The sequence below is a fragment of the Cnephaeus nilssonii genome, assembly GCF_951640355.1.
Source record: "Cnephaeus nilssonii genome assembly, chromosome: 9".
In the NCBI taxonomy this organism is placed as follows: domain Eukaryota; kingdom Metazoa; phylum Chordata; class Mammalia; order Chiroptera; family Vespertilionidae; genus Cnephaeus; species Cnephaeus nilssonii.
In genome coordinates this window covers 10,223,564-10,238,484 of record NC_137080.1, presented here as the reverse complement: position 1 = coordinate 10,238,484, position 14,921 = coordinate 10,223,564, and the positions used below count along the sequence as shown (strand labels likewise).

The window sequence follows — 14,921 nt, the reverse complement described above, 5'->3', positions numbered from 1 at the left end:
CTTCTCTCTTAGTGTAATGATTTATTCTGAACTCTGTTTCAGATAAATTTCTTATCTCTGCTTCATTTCTCTCTTCTTCTGGAGAATTCACTAGTTCTTTCATTTGGGAGTTGTTTCCTCATTTTAGTTGTCTGTTTGGGTTTGTGACTATGTTTTAGGTAGATCCTCTACTCTGAGTGGCCAGATTATTATGATCTCTGAACGCATAATTATCTGGCCACTCAGTGTGTGTGTGTGTGTGTGTGTGTGTGTGTGTGTGTGTGAGAGAGAGAGAGGGGGGGGGGGCCTGGTGCATGAATTCGTGCATGGGTGGGGTCCTGTCAGCCTGGCCAGGGGGAGGGGACATGGGCGGTTGGCCAGCCTGCCTGCTGGTGAAACTCTTGGTCGAGGGGACAATTTGCATATTAGCCTTTTATTATATAGGATATACACTGAGTGGCCAGATTATTATGTGTTCAGAGAGCATAATAATCTGGCCACTCTGTGTATACCTCTCAATCTCTAGTGCAGGGCAGTGTAAAGGCTTTTTCTAATTGGATCAGGCAAAGCCTCCAGAGACCGCCTCTGTTTACAGACTAATGGGAGTCTGACTTGAATTGCCCCCAGGCAATCATCCTCAGTGTGGGAGAGTTTTTTCAACAGGGTGGGGCAGTTGCTTCTGCCTGGAGGCTCATTGTTACTTTGAATCTCTTAAGTAGCCACAGGGCAAGGTGTTTTCCAATAGGGTGTATCGACTGTCTTATCCCCAGGCAAGGCAGATGTCTATGTGGGAAAGATGTCCTCCTCTGCGAGGGAATGCAGCCCAGGAAACTTGGGGTGTCTGCCTTCTGAGCTCTATCCCCTGAGTTCCCAGTCCTGGGTTCTGCTCTCAGCTCCAGTCCACTTCACCCTCTCTTTGCCAGAGCACAAGGTGGGTGGCTCCACAGGGAGTTTTTGTGCGTTGCCTGAACTTTCAGCTGCCACTCCCTGGCAGACAGCACCTCACTGCTTTTCACAGCTAGATGTTATGTGGGTACCCTCCTCAGTTTGGTGTTCTCTGCTGGGGAGCCCAGCTTCGGCATTAGATCCCAGAGTTCTCAGTGGCACCCCCCACAGCTGAGATATCTCTCCAGGACTTCAGTTGCCATCTGTGGGTGCCCAGCCAGTCCTTTCGAGCCTCCGCCCCTCCCACCAGTCTCTATGCAGTCTCCACCTTCCGTCCTTGGGTATCAGGGTTCTCTCCTGTGAGTTTTCCATTGATTATTCAGGAAGGCTTTCCGAATTTCACTTGTAATTCCAACTTGTTCCTGGGAGCATGTCCGTGCAGCATCCTTCTACTCTGCTGCCATTTTTGTGTGATGATGATTTATAAATACAGTGTGATGATCTGTAAACTCTTGAAATAGTAGTTCAGTGCAAATACCACAAATGAAACTGCAGTATAGTCTTTACCCAGACATTATGGTTTAAATATTTGTATATAATTGGATATTTCATTTTATCACGGTATACATATTTGTATACATACATTTATATATGTTCTATATGCACATTATATACATTGCTTCTGTACATAGACACAATGATGTGTCTGGGTGAAGTCTTTTTTTTTTTTTTTTTAATCCCTTGTTCCACCTTCAGTGGACCCCCTCAGTTTAAAAGCTCCCTTCAGCCATTCTGATTTCCAGTTTCTCTGTTGTCTCTTTATGCTAGTAGAACTTCACTTATTTAGCTATTTAACATTCTGGACCAACTTTTTATTTATTTTGCATTGACATATCCTCATATATTCCACCACCTTGTCTTTCCATTCTGTTAATTTTTGTTCCACTCTACATATGAAATTTTCATTTCAGCAATGATGTTTTTAAATTTCTAATACCTAGTTCTCGAACTCCTTTTTCACGGCAGATTTGTGTTTTCTGGGTACATTATTGCCTCATCTGTTAATGATATTTATTAGAATTTAAGTTATCGGCTCTCTCCTCAATTATCTCCACTTAACCTGGATTTAGTCTTTCCCATTGTTTATCTAGATCTTTTTCTTATCAAATGTTCCTCAGATGTGTTGTGGTCCTTGTCTATTGGTTCATATTTTTTAAGAATAAAGGACTATGAAGGCTAATTGAAAATCCTCTGTAAAAAGTGAGATTAGTTACTTGGCAGACTGCTTTGTGTTGAATAAGTCAAGAGCCAGCTGCTACAAGAGAATACTCCATCATCACCACCTAGCATTCTCTATGTTTGTGGACCAGCTTGAGAAATGTGTTTGGGCGCCTTACAAATAAGCTTACAGGTACTTGCCCTTCAGTGGGATGGGGAGAGGTTGATTGTTCTATAAACAGACATCCAATTAAGCTCCTGATTTCTGGCCCATTCCTCACCTCTGTCTCCTGTTATTACCTGTATTCTCCAAAGTCTGGAGCCTCTAGACTTCTGCAGGGCAAGTTCTGCCTCTTTGTGTTAAGAGCTCTCCTTATCTATCAGACTGTAGCTTTCTTCACCCTCCTTCATAAGTCTATGCCATTTCATCTGCTCTCATTCAGTCTTCCAGAAACTGGCTGAGATCTTTTGTCCATTAATTGCCTACTTTCTGTTGTACCATTGGATTGTACCAGTTTTATTCATCTCATTTTCATGGGGTTTTGAGAGGCAATAGAATATATATAAATACAATGCTCAAATTATCCTTAAACAAAAATCCTAATATAATTTATTCTTCATAGCTTGGCTTTTTAAGTCCATATTAGTCTATCTATCTATATAAAAGCCTTAAGCGACTGTTACACCCAGACGACCAGACGATAACCACGACGCGCCCTGACCACCGGGGGCAGATGCTCAATGCAGGAGTGTGCTCCCACAGCCAACCTCCCCACGGTCAGCCAACCTCCCGCAGTCTCTCCCCCCCAGCTGGCTGACCCCCATCAGCCCCAATCGGGACTGGGCAAGACGGCCCCAATCGGCCCCATGATCGCCAGCCAGGTCGAGGGGCACCACCAGTGCACGAATTCATGCACCAGGACTCTAGTATGTAAATAATAGAAATGGAGATACTTTTTTCCTTCAGCTTACCCACTGGAGTCTGTAACAAATCACCCCTCCTATATAAATACGTGTTACTGGATGTGCATGAGCTTATTAATTCATGTGTATGTGTGGTTGGTATAATTTTGTTTGATAACAGTTATTTCATTATGCCAAAAGAAAGAAAAACGTAAAAAGCCAGTCTAAGGGATTCCTTAAATCCCTATTCAATCATTTCCCGTAGAAGAGGTAGAATTTTCTAGCCTCTTCCCATAACTGTAGCCCTCATTTTTGTAAGCTTTCCTGAGTCTCTTTCCAAGCTTTCCCCTTTTTTTAGACCCTGGAAATATAATTGTCATGGTTCTTTCTTCCCAATCAATACCCAATCCTTTTTCACTTAGTGAAAGCTGATCAAAGTGAAAATGTCTAAAATGAACCATAAATATTTTTCTTCATTATGAGTCTAATATTGTTTCTTAATGGATATGTACTGTAATGTTTTATATGATGCAGTTTAAAATTGCAAAAACTACAACTAGAAAAAAGAGTTTCATTTTAGCCGAATTTTTATAGCAATTTTTAGAAATTTACCTTGACACTCTTTTCTTTGTAATTCCTTCTTCTCAGATTTCTATGTAACAATCCCAGACCACAAATGAAAAGGGAACTAGACACATAAAAATCCAGGCACATAGAAGAAAGAATTGCTAAGAAATAGAGATCAGAACTCTTTTCTACTGTTTTCAGAGCATTTATAGCTTGTTTGTAATTAATAGACATACTTAAGAGATCCTGAGTAGTCTACAAACTAGGTTTGTCATTTCTAAGTAACAATCATTCTAAGATTTTATTTTTACAAGAAAGAAATACCTCTTAAATTCTAAGACAGTGGATTTATAGTATTATTTTAGGGCTTCCATTTAAGCATAGATATATCATATTCATATTTGGTCATACTTTTTCTATTGAGACCTTCTCTTCATTGAGTATTTTTCCTCTATGGATCCCATTGTAGTAGCTCCCTGGTGGTGGAAGTGGGTTGCTGGAGCAGTTTGCATTTGCTTCTCCCAGGCACCCCAAGAAAATCACCAGCCTGGGGCTAATCCTATATAATAAAGAGGTAATATGCAAATGGTCATTACACCATGATGGTACCGCTAGCAGGGTCGCCTAAGACCATCGGAAAACCTAGATACTTACATTACGATTCATTAACAGTAGCAAAATTACAGTTATGAAGTAGCAACGAAAATAATTTTATGGTTGGGGGTCACCACAACATGAGGAACTGTATTAAAGGGTCGCGGCATTAGAAAGGTTGAGAACCACTGTTTTAGGACAATAAATAAACCCTAATGCAGAATTCCTATATTTTGGTAATAGAGGGATAAAACTGCAGTTTAAATAAAATCAAGTAAATAATACAAGCTTGACAAAACAAGCTGGGGTAGACAGGTTTTCAACCAGGAATATGTGTACCTTCAAAAACACCTCCCTGTGTTACACAATATATATTAAAATGTCAGGGAAGATACGAGGATTTTAGTGCTTATCAGAATTAACCATGGTTTTTAAAACTGAAACATAATGCCCTCATATTTGTTTCTTCCAGTAAATAAGAAAGGAAAATTACAGAGGGAAACATCTGTGGATTGTATTAGTGTCATATTTTTGTTGGGAAAAATTGTCAACTGTTTAAAGTTCATTTTGAAGTACTTGAGCCTAACAGCCTTCCCCAATCCACACCCTAAATCTGGTTCTATAATACACTACTAGATTAAATGACCTGAATGTATATTAATATGCCATAGCCTTTTCCTTATTTTTTAGATTCATGAAGTTTGAGTTTAGTTGAAGATGACTGTTCAGCATTAATCTAATCTGTTTAATCTGCTTGTCTTTTTATTTTAATTACTGTTTTTCATTTTTAAAGGTTATTTATTGTACTTTTCCAAATCTGCCTGTTTTCTCATGGTAGAATCATCCCAAGCTGCCTTTTAATAGAAGTGGATTCAGGTATCTTCACTTTCAGTCCAGTATCCTAAAAAAATGAGCCTCATACTGTCCAGGGATGGCTCACAAGAACATATATCAATTTTTATGGCTTAATAGGTTTCCCAAGCAATTCATCATTCATGCTACAAGATTACTTGTGTGCTTTTTAAAAATATCTTAGGAAAATATTTTTATAAAATGTGATTGGAATATAAGAAGATATGTATTTAATTTCTCTCAATATAATAATTTTTACTCTGCAATTTCAACAACTTAATGTTAACATTTATGTGGATTAAAATCAATCTGTTTTATTTGTTGATTCATCAAAATAAATTAAACCTAATCCACCCCTTCTAAAATATTTATAAAATATTTCTATTAGAATACCTTCTGCATAATTCAGACATATCAGACTTTTTGGAGTAAAAGGGCTTTCAGAAGGTCAGATGTAGATTAAGTAGTAGTAAGTAGGTTAATTGACTAGACTAGAGCCTTTAGAGAAGTAATAGCCTAAAAATGTTGTCTTTGGCCATAAAGTGGGTTTATCCAAACCCTTAAAAAATTTATTTAAGAGTGACATTTGTCCACTTAAATGTTTAAGGTAATTTTCAAGTTAAGTTTTGAAATTTATAAACTCACAATATTTTGAAATGTTTAAACTCACAATATTTTGTTTTAATGTATCTTTGGCATTCTTGGCAAACCCTTGTCACAGAAATATTCATTTGTTTTGTTTTCCCAAGGCTGCTGAAAGGTTAATTGACTAAAGTGGGTGAGTCCTCATGTTTACTAATATGTATTGCAGCTCTATTGGTACACCAGAAGGCCAGAATGGAACGACTTCAAAGAGAACTTGAGATTCAAAAGAAAAAGCTGGATAAACTAAAATCTGAGGTCAATGAAATGGAAAATAATCTAACTCGAAGGCGCCTGAAAAGATCGAATTCCATATCCCAAATACCTTCAGTAAGTCTTTCTATAACTGTTGTGACCTCTGTACTTGAACGTGTGAATAGGCAATCTGTCATAAGTATAAAAGCTTTATCTAGTTTTAAAAGCTCTTAATTCATACTTGTTCTTCTGTTCTTACCTTCCCCTGCCAAACTCAACTTTTTCTAACTAATGACACGAGAATTCAATGTAGATCCTTCTCACATGGAATTATCTTTCAGCTGGAAGAAATGCAGCAGTTGAGAAGTTGTAATAGACAACTCCAGATTGACATTGACTGCTTAACCAAAGAAATTGATCTTTTTCAAGCCCGAGGTAAAGTTCAGTGCATATTCAGCAGAAATTCAATGTATAAATATACCAACTCTTTTCCTGTGGCTGAAAACAGATTTATCAATCATAATCTTATTGTTTCAGATTTAACTTTAGATCCAGATAGTGCTAAAGAACTATTGGGTTTTTATGTTCTCTTTCCCCACCCCCACCCCCCAAAATATATATTTGGTTGAGGAATAATTTGATACATTTATATCCTTGAAATCTGCTTCAGTCATGTGTTAAGAGAAGACAAGGATTAGTATCTCTGGCTGCATTGGCAAAAGTATTAGCTATTATGTATTAAGTGAAATGTGTTATTAGCTATTATGTATTAGTGAAATGTATTACAATCACATTTATTAACATTAAAATGTATGTGCTCATACACCTTTTTTGTATTTCCCATTTGTCCTTTTACCTTTCAAGAATTATGCTTTTCAAAACAATTTAAAAAGCATCCCCACCTAATGACACTATCTTAATTGACAAATAGGGAAGAGAATAAAAATATGGCTTGTACATTTTTAGAACAATGATAGTTTATTATGCTTGAACTATTATTGACAAGTAATCAATACTTACTGTAGTTAAAAAAAAGTTTACAATTTAATTCAGTTTCATAGACAATTAGAATGAAATTTTATAACTTAAACCTAATTCTGAGGTTGGGAAATAATAGAAATATATAAAATGGAAAAGATAGGAAAGGGAAGGAAGCCAACAAAAAAAGAAGTCCTTAATCACACTTTTGAGTGTGTGCCAGAATCCATTAAAACTGAAAGATGATTCATTCTATTTTCTTTTAAAACGTTAGTAAGCTGTTTATCTTGAAACATTCATAGCAAATGCCATAATTTAACTTTGGAGAGAAAAAGAAAGGGCTGGTCTAGAAACTATAATTCTGAACTTGTTCCTTTTGTTTAAAATCTGAACCATTATATTACATCAGTGCAAGGTTTTTATACGTATTGGAGGCCAAGCTGTTTAGTTGCTTAAGGCCATGTTTGGTCACTTAAAATTATATTTTAAATTGTTAAATTTTTAGGTATTTTATTTTGTCCCATAGAACAGGGTCTGGTTCTAATTATATCACTGTATTACTAGCATTAATTCGACTTCTTCCCCAACTTACCACTTACAACCTCTCTTATGAGTACTGTACTATGCCTATCTCAGCTGTTTTGAAATCCTTACATATAATTTGAGATTAGAGGTACAAAATAAATGAAAAGCATTTCTGTGATTATTTTTTAGAAATAAAATATTTGGTTTTTAAAAAATAAAATATTTGGAGCTATAAACATTGAAATATTTACTTTTTATATATTTCAGGACCACATTTTAATCCCAGCGCTATTCATAACTTTTATGACAATATTGGATTTGTAGGTCCTGTGCCACCAAAACCCAAAGGTTAGTGTATCCATTAAGTGTGAAAACTGTTACATATTGAAAGCAAGATTTCAGAAAACATTATTTTTAGCAACCTTCCTCTCTAGAAGTGCTTCAAACTTAGACATTTTTGGATGGATTCATTAGGAACATATTTGTTTATTTTTATTTATATGCTCAGGGTTGGGGAGGATGCAAAAGTATAATGTATTTAGCTCTTTAAAAAGTAGATGTCCTTAGGATTCATTATATACTCCCAAAATATCAATCTTGGCCAAAAAAAAAAAATCATCAGGTGCAAAAATTTGTATTCTTTATAATTTTTGACATGATGAGGAAGATATAATAGGGAAGTTTATTTTTCATTAGTAGCCTGTTTTATTAAATTTGTGCATAATTCTGTATAATCAAATACTCTGAATTTCAGATAAGTGATTTTTGAAAACTATGACCTACTATCATTTTACATCATTGACATTAATAGAGTATATGTTCTCCAAACTAGGAAATGTCAAAATATGTGTGTGGAATTTTTAAGGCATTAATTTAAGTATAATTTAATTAGGCCTACCTAATCTTGATATTTTTTTACTTAAATGTTTTTAAACATAGCTGAAATGTAATGAACTGTTACTATAGCAGAGCAAAAGTGAGACTAGGGCATTTGGCACAGTACACAAGTATTCTGATACTGGATGCTATTTGGTGTTAAGGAATAAAGAAAATGGTGGCATAGCCTATTTCCTTAAAAAAACAAAGTAGGTATTTCAGATTCTGAATGAGTTGCCTCTAAATTATCTTTTTAATCTTTCAAAAACTAGAATCTTTCTAAGAAAAAGTTTCTGTTTTGCTTCAACATAAAGTACTTGTGCGTTGAGGGTAGGAGAGAGGTGGAATATATATAAAATAAGATTGGTCTTGACAATTATTAAAGTGGGATAAGTGCATGAGGGTTTATTTTACTATTCTCTCTACTTTCGTATGTATATATGTTTGAAATTTTGCATGGTAAAAATTTTTTTTTAATTCATTACTTAAAAGCTTTTTCACAAAATATAGAAACTTGTAGCTGGTTATTTTTTAAGAAATAACAAATCAGTCATTTTTGCCTTAAGGCTAAAATGAGAAGTTATTAGTTTCACTGGTTTATTTAGTTCTCAACATCAGATCTGCTTCACAATGCAGTTCTTTAAATAGCTGAAATTACAGGTCATCTTTTGCAAAGTAACTTCTTCTTTTTTCAATTCTGATGGTTTAGTTTCCAAGTACCTTTAATAAAAAGATTTGTAATTCTAAGTACTAAGTGAGATTGTGCGATGTAAGAAAACCAGTAGAGATTTTTCATTTAAAAAGGTATAGTTCCTCTATTAATTACCTTAGATATTAATAATTAAGAAGATGCTGGTATTTAATAATAGATTGAAATGTTATTCTAGATTGAGTTGCCCCTCCTACCTAAAAATCCTTTGTAGTTAAACCAAAAGGGTAGACAGTTTCAAAAAATGTGCCAAGAATGTTTTCTAACACCTGAGTAAGTCTGAAATTCTAGTAACTAGGATGGATCCCCAGATTAAAATAATCATTCTATAATGTGTTTCCCAAGTATGGAGTATGAAATAAATTTAGATGGTAAAAAGTCAAACTCTTTAAACTGTATTTATTTTAAGGTGTTTTAGGGGATACTAACTAGTATTGTCAGAACCTTGATTTTTTAAGTATTTTCAAGTTGCTCATGCATGTGCCTAAAAATTGTGACCAATGCCTGAAGTTGGGAGCTTTGCAATAAAGTGCTCCTGAAAACTCATCAGTAAACAAGGTACTGCTAAGGGGCACGAAGTACTGAACGCCACTTAATTCTTTTTAATTTGTTATAAAAATTTTCTATATTTCTATCTAATAATACAATAGTTTGTCTTTTAAAATAGCAAGAAAGATATCATTTAGTTACTGTCTCAGTAGCTGAATGATAGTAGGAAGAATTGGCAAATTAATACACATTGTTTTAATAGTTTAAATCATTAAATTATAAACCTGACAGGAGAGATCTAATAATACATTTTCCTTTTACTTTAAACTTTCCCAAAATAATTTAAAGGAATACTATTCCAAATTTATAATGGGATCCCCCTAAAAAAGATCCGTAAGTATAATTTCATTTTAGTCACAAATTTGGGGAAATACAATAATTTCTTATATTTAAGATACCTCTATTCATTCAAACACTCTAGAACATTGGCCTCTTAAAGCTGCACTGACTTTATACTTATCAGTAAGAAAGATTAGACCTAAAGCAGTGGTCGGCAAACTCATTAGTCAACAGAGCCAAATGTCAACAGTACAACGATTGAAATTTCTTTTGAGAGCCAAATTTTTTAAACTTAAACTATATAGGTAGGTACATTGTTATTAACTTAATTAGGGTACTCCTTCAATCGCACTGTACGTGCGCGCTCGCACGTGGTATTTTGTGGAAGAGCCACACTCAAGGGGCCAAAGAGCCGCATGTGGCTCACGAGCCGCAGTTTGCCGACCACTGACCTAAAAGATATGTGATTTATCTAAGTATCACAGAGCAAAGAAATCAGGAGTTAGTAGCAAAGCCAGATGTAGAACTCCATTCTCAGAACCTTCAATCTAGTGTTCTTTCTACTGCTTCATAATAAATTTGATTTTAAAATAAAATAAAAAGTGGTAAAATTTTTACCCTGTTAACTTCTCCGGGGTCTCTTATCAGTTAATAAGATTATAGAAATTATTTCATCTTTATATTTTATTTGTGTTCAAAGCTTACATTTTCAGCAGATAGAGAACATTTAACAAAAACTTATATTCCTGGTAGAAAACAGAAATATAAATACTGCTCAGTGGGAAATGAAGATATAAATTCACTGTAAGTATTGTGTTGTGTTGTAGTAGGACACCTTTCACAATCTTAGGTGACATTATGGGAATCTTTGCTATCAGTACTATATGATTTGTTTTCCCTTTTCTCCTGCTATAAATTGGGGGAAATGATGCTGGCTTCCCTTTAAGAAGATATTGAGGTGACTGACTACATAATGTCTATGTAGCTATTCCCCAGTGGAGAAATAACAACTTGATGGAGATTGGTGAGGACCAAGCTTGTGTGTCATTTTCAGTTAGATGCTTCATCTGGTTAACAACTGACTTCATGCTGTGCAGTACAAATAGTGCTTAAGATTGCCAGCAGTTTATGACTTGGTGATTTTCCCTTCTAAAATAATTATTTTGCTTCCTTACAGATCAAAGGTCCACCATCAAAACACCAAAGACCCAAGATACAGAAGATGATGAGGGGGCTCAGTGGAATTGCACTGCCTGTACTTTTTTGAACCATCCAGCCTTAATCCGCTGTGAACAGTGTGAGATGCCAAGGCATTTCTGAGCCAATAGGCCTTACATCTTCTCCAAAACCACATCTGAAGTTCAAGAAACTAGTCTGTCATCAGGGGGAAAGTTTCACTGCTACTTAGGATTTTGTCAAATTGAAGGTGTGACAAGATGGTGTTGTGCTAATGTTAAATGTCAGCCCACGGAGCTAATAATACCTCAGTCTAATATCATGGGCAGTTGAAATTCATCATATGAAAGGTAATCTGCTGAAAGACTTGGTTGCCCGCTGCCTAACCATGTACAGTGTTACCAGTAGCCCATTACGGATAATTCTCGAAATGTTAATGCCTACATGTTCCCAATACCTTTTTCCCCTCATGTCACTACTGAATTTTGACAGGAGGAAGGAATAAAATGATGGCTTTTTTTTTTAAGCTTTCAGTGAAACACTACAAACGTGAAGAAAAAGAACAAGGTTTAACTATTTAAAAACTGTTTGCTGCCGCATAGTGCCCACGGATAGGGGAAGAACTTCACAAATCTGTGGTACTCTTGGCCTTGTCTTTGTCTTCCCTGAAAACGTCTCCACTCTGAAGCCAGCATCTAGGGTCTAAAGATGAAAAGGAAAGCAGCATGCATTGTCTGTACAAACATGCAGTGAAGTACCCCAAAGCTTTCCTACTGTACAGATCTCTCAAGTCTGCTTTAAGTGATTTCTTTTCTCCTTTATTATTTCCTTATATTTCTATATGTATAGTGTAATAGTCTTTTGTTAACTAATTTTCTTTTTTCCTTTTAGTGATTAAGCACGATCATGTCCCTTTTTAAGCCTTACCCAAAAGAAGCAATGCCTTAAAATAAAAAAGCATTAATGAAATGAAACTATGCACAAAATAACTTTCCTCTACTTACTCTGTGCTTTACCCTCATGAGTGCCGATATTCTGTGAAGACATACAGATGCTGCACAATGAATTGCAAAAAATAGTACAAGACCTTTGTCTGTAGGTCACACTATATACTGACTTTAGTGGTGGGTGACTCAACAGTGCTCTGTCTTCCACAGGGAAGCTTAAAACGATATTTTTAACCCACTGAAAGAGCAACAGGTTAAACTTGCTTCATCTGCCTGGTGTCCCACAGAACTTCCACAAGAGATGACTATTGGGAAAGTAGTTTCAAAACCAGCAACAGCAGTAGTACCTACAGCCCCTTTTTTTGAGAGAGAAGTTTAAATGCTTTACTGTTGGGGCAATTTGTTTCTAAACCTGACTTGGTGGCAGTATCATGTGTATTTATAAAACAAGGCTAGTCATATTTAGGACAACTGAAGAAAAGCTGGAAAAAAGAAAAACAAGCAAACTTGAACACTGAAGCAACCTCAAGCATCTCTTTATTTTCATGATATATTTTTATAAGGAAAATAAATATTTAGATGATCAGGAATGTATATAACTAAATAAAATCAAGAAAAGAAATAACAGTATGCATTTAAAAAGAATTATGAAATTATATATCAGTGCTTAGAATGGGGCTAATGGAAGTGCTGAAATGTAGCAAAAGATAGGAGATAATGTAGACTGTCACCCATTGTAAATGTTTGCAAATGGATATTTTTTAAATAAACAGGATTATTACAGGTGATCTATATGAATGTCAAAGCCTTGAATTCCAGGTTTTGCACTGTGTATATGTGAAGAAATATGACAATCCTAGTTAATTAGACAGTAGACCCACAGCCCTTACATTTGATGCATTTTGCTTTAAAATAGGCCTTGTTTTTCAGCTTCCTCTGCAGTTCTATGTGAAGATTGATAAATCAGTTTTTACTTGTTTTATTAATAAAATGTAATTTGGATATCTTGAGTTGATGGTTTTGTGATTTAGCTGGGTAAACTATCTTTGTAACAGATAAGTTATTTATAAAAATTAAAAAACTTATATTCTAATGCGGATTTTGTGACTTGTTTTTAAAGTTTGTGGGGCAGGAGATAATTTATAGTTAATTGAAACCAGAGAAAACTCATTGTCTGGAGTCTTCTCATGACATCATGGCATTCAACTGCATTTCTTGGATTATTTTTATTAATTTCCCCAGGCTTTTTAACTGATGAAAGAAACCAGGTTTCAGCTGAGCAAGAAAAATGAATATAGCTTCTTTTTTCATAGTTAGAGCTTTTCCTTCCCTTTCTTTTGGGTTTTTTTAAAGTTTACCCCATTGTTGAAAATGTGATTTCTTGGGTCATACAGCCTGAGGAGTCATTTAGTTCATGTCTGCTCTCGAATAATGTGTAGGTGCTGAGAATGGTGTTTCTCTTGAAGAGCACCTTTGTATTAAGAGTTTTCTACAAATTATGACTCAATTTTTCTGAACTTGAAAAGAGCAAAGTAGCCCTTACTGTCCCCTTATGACGTAACTAGAAAACCCTGCCTTGCCTTGATTGGTCTTTTAAACCTGGTGGGACAGAAATATTCTTTACCAGGGAATATGAGGCCTGGACATGGTGGTGGTCTGGAGACCACCTTCCAGGAGTCATTGCACTAAGATACAATTACAGGTACTAAGAACTGCAAATGGAAAGATGGACTTCTGTTTCTCGTCACTATCTCTGGGTGCTGACGTTCTCTATATTTTAAGGAGGGCGGATAGCAAGCAGTGCATGCAAACTGGACTTCTCAGGAAAACTTATATTAACAAAATGTTGACCAGTATCTACTGTCATAACAAATACATTATATGGAGATGCATGTTGTATTGCAAATTTGTATGGGGGGAAATAAAAAATTATTTTGCTGTTAAATTTTTTATTTTTTAAAATAACCTGGATCAATCTATAGTCTTATGCAGAAAACCATAGACAGTTCAATATTAGCTATTAACTTTTTTTTTTTTTTAATCCTCACCAGAGGACATGTTCATTGATTTTAGAGAGGAAGGGAGAGAGAGAAAAATCAAAAAACATCGATGGGCTGCCTCCCGTACATGCCCTGACCAAGGAATCAAACCCGTAACCTACGTGTGTGCCCTGATCAGCAGTCACACAGCAACCTTTTGTTGCACAGGATGACGATCCAGCCAACTGAGCCACCCTGGCCAGGGCTAAGCTATTAACTTTAAACACATTTTAATTAAAGCATTCATAAATAGCAAAGTTAACTCACATTTCAGAGTTTTCTCTACCCCAATTGGTTGATGGGAAGTTTTTAGTGAGCAATGATAGGTTTAAGAAGTGAACAGTGTAAGATACAATCAATATTCAGTCCATGAGTAATTAAAGTTGGCTGCATTGCCTTAGAAAATATAAATCTGTAGTGACAACAAAGGACATTCCAAATTTAATATCTGCCTGCTGGGTATTAGCATAGTTTTCCATATAGTATTACAAAATACTTCTATTTCTCTATGACAAGTGAACACATTTCTGGCTTCAGTTTTCAGAAGCTACAATTATATCCATTTTACTTGGAGATAAAATCGCTCTGGGCTGCATTTTAATTTTTATTGCTTTCATCTGAAAATATAATCAGGCAACAGAAAAAAAAAGGACTTTTTCTAAAGAAAACAAAATTTTGTAGCTTTATATTTCTTGGGTTGGGTTTTTCCCCTCTATGTAGCAAGCTGTTTGGATATTTTTTAAGGGAGTGTAGTTAATCACACAAAAATGTTTGGCAATGCATTGTGTTTGTAACTATACATTTCTTCCTATATTATTGGTTCAAAAATAGAAGTGCTGTGTAGTATAATAGTTAATATTGATTTACCTAGTTGCTTGGAATGATTATGAAAGCAATTGCATTTTAACACTGACACATCATTGTTCCCCAGGTAGACCACGCAAATCTCAAGATTCAAGACAGTTAAATTATGCCATCTGCCCATATTTACTCTATAACCTTGGGATA

The 14,921-nt window shown here is 35.3% G+C and overlaps 1 protein-coding gene across 5 annotated transcripts in view; it reads left to right on the top strand.

Annotated features, from left to right (window-relative positions):
• The window catches only part of TAB2 (TGF-beta activated kinase 1 (MAP3K7) binding protein 2), a 66,943-nt gene extending 54,059 nt beyond the window's left edge, over positions 1-12,884 (top strand). For 4 of the 5 annotated variants that reach the window (XM_079781089.1, XM_079781088.1, XM_079781086.1 and 1 more), the window contains 4 exons: positions 5,810-5,970; positions 6,177-6,270; positions 7,606-7,686; positions 10,929-12,884. In XM_079781089.1, coding sequence (XP_079637215.1) covers positions 5,810-5,970; positions 6,177-6,270; positions 7,606-7,686; positions 10,929-11,071 — 479 coding nt within the window. In that variant the 3' untranslated portion in view covers positions 11,072-12,884. The remainder of the gene's footprint in view (positions 1-5,809; positions 5,971-6,176; positions 6,271-7,605; positions 7,687-10,928) is intronic. The other variant, XM_079781090.1, reaches the window with a different exon arrangement.
• Positions 12,885-14,921: the final 2,037 nt, after the last annotated feature.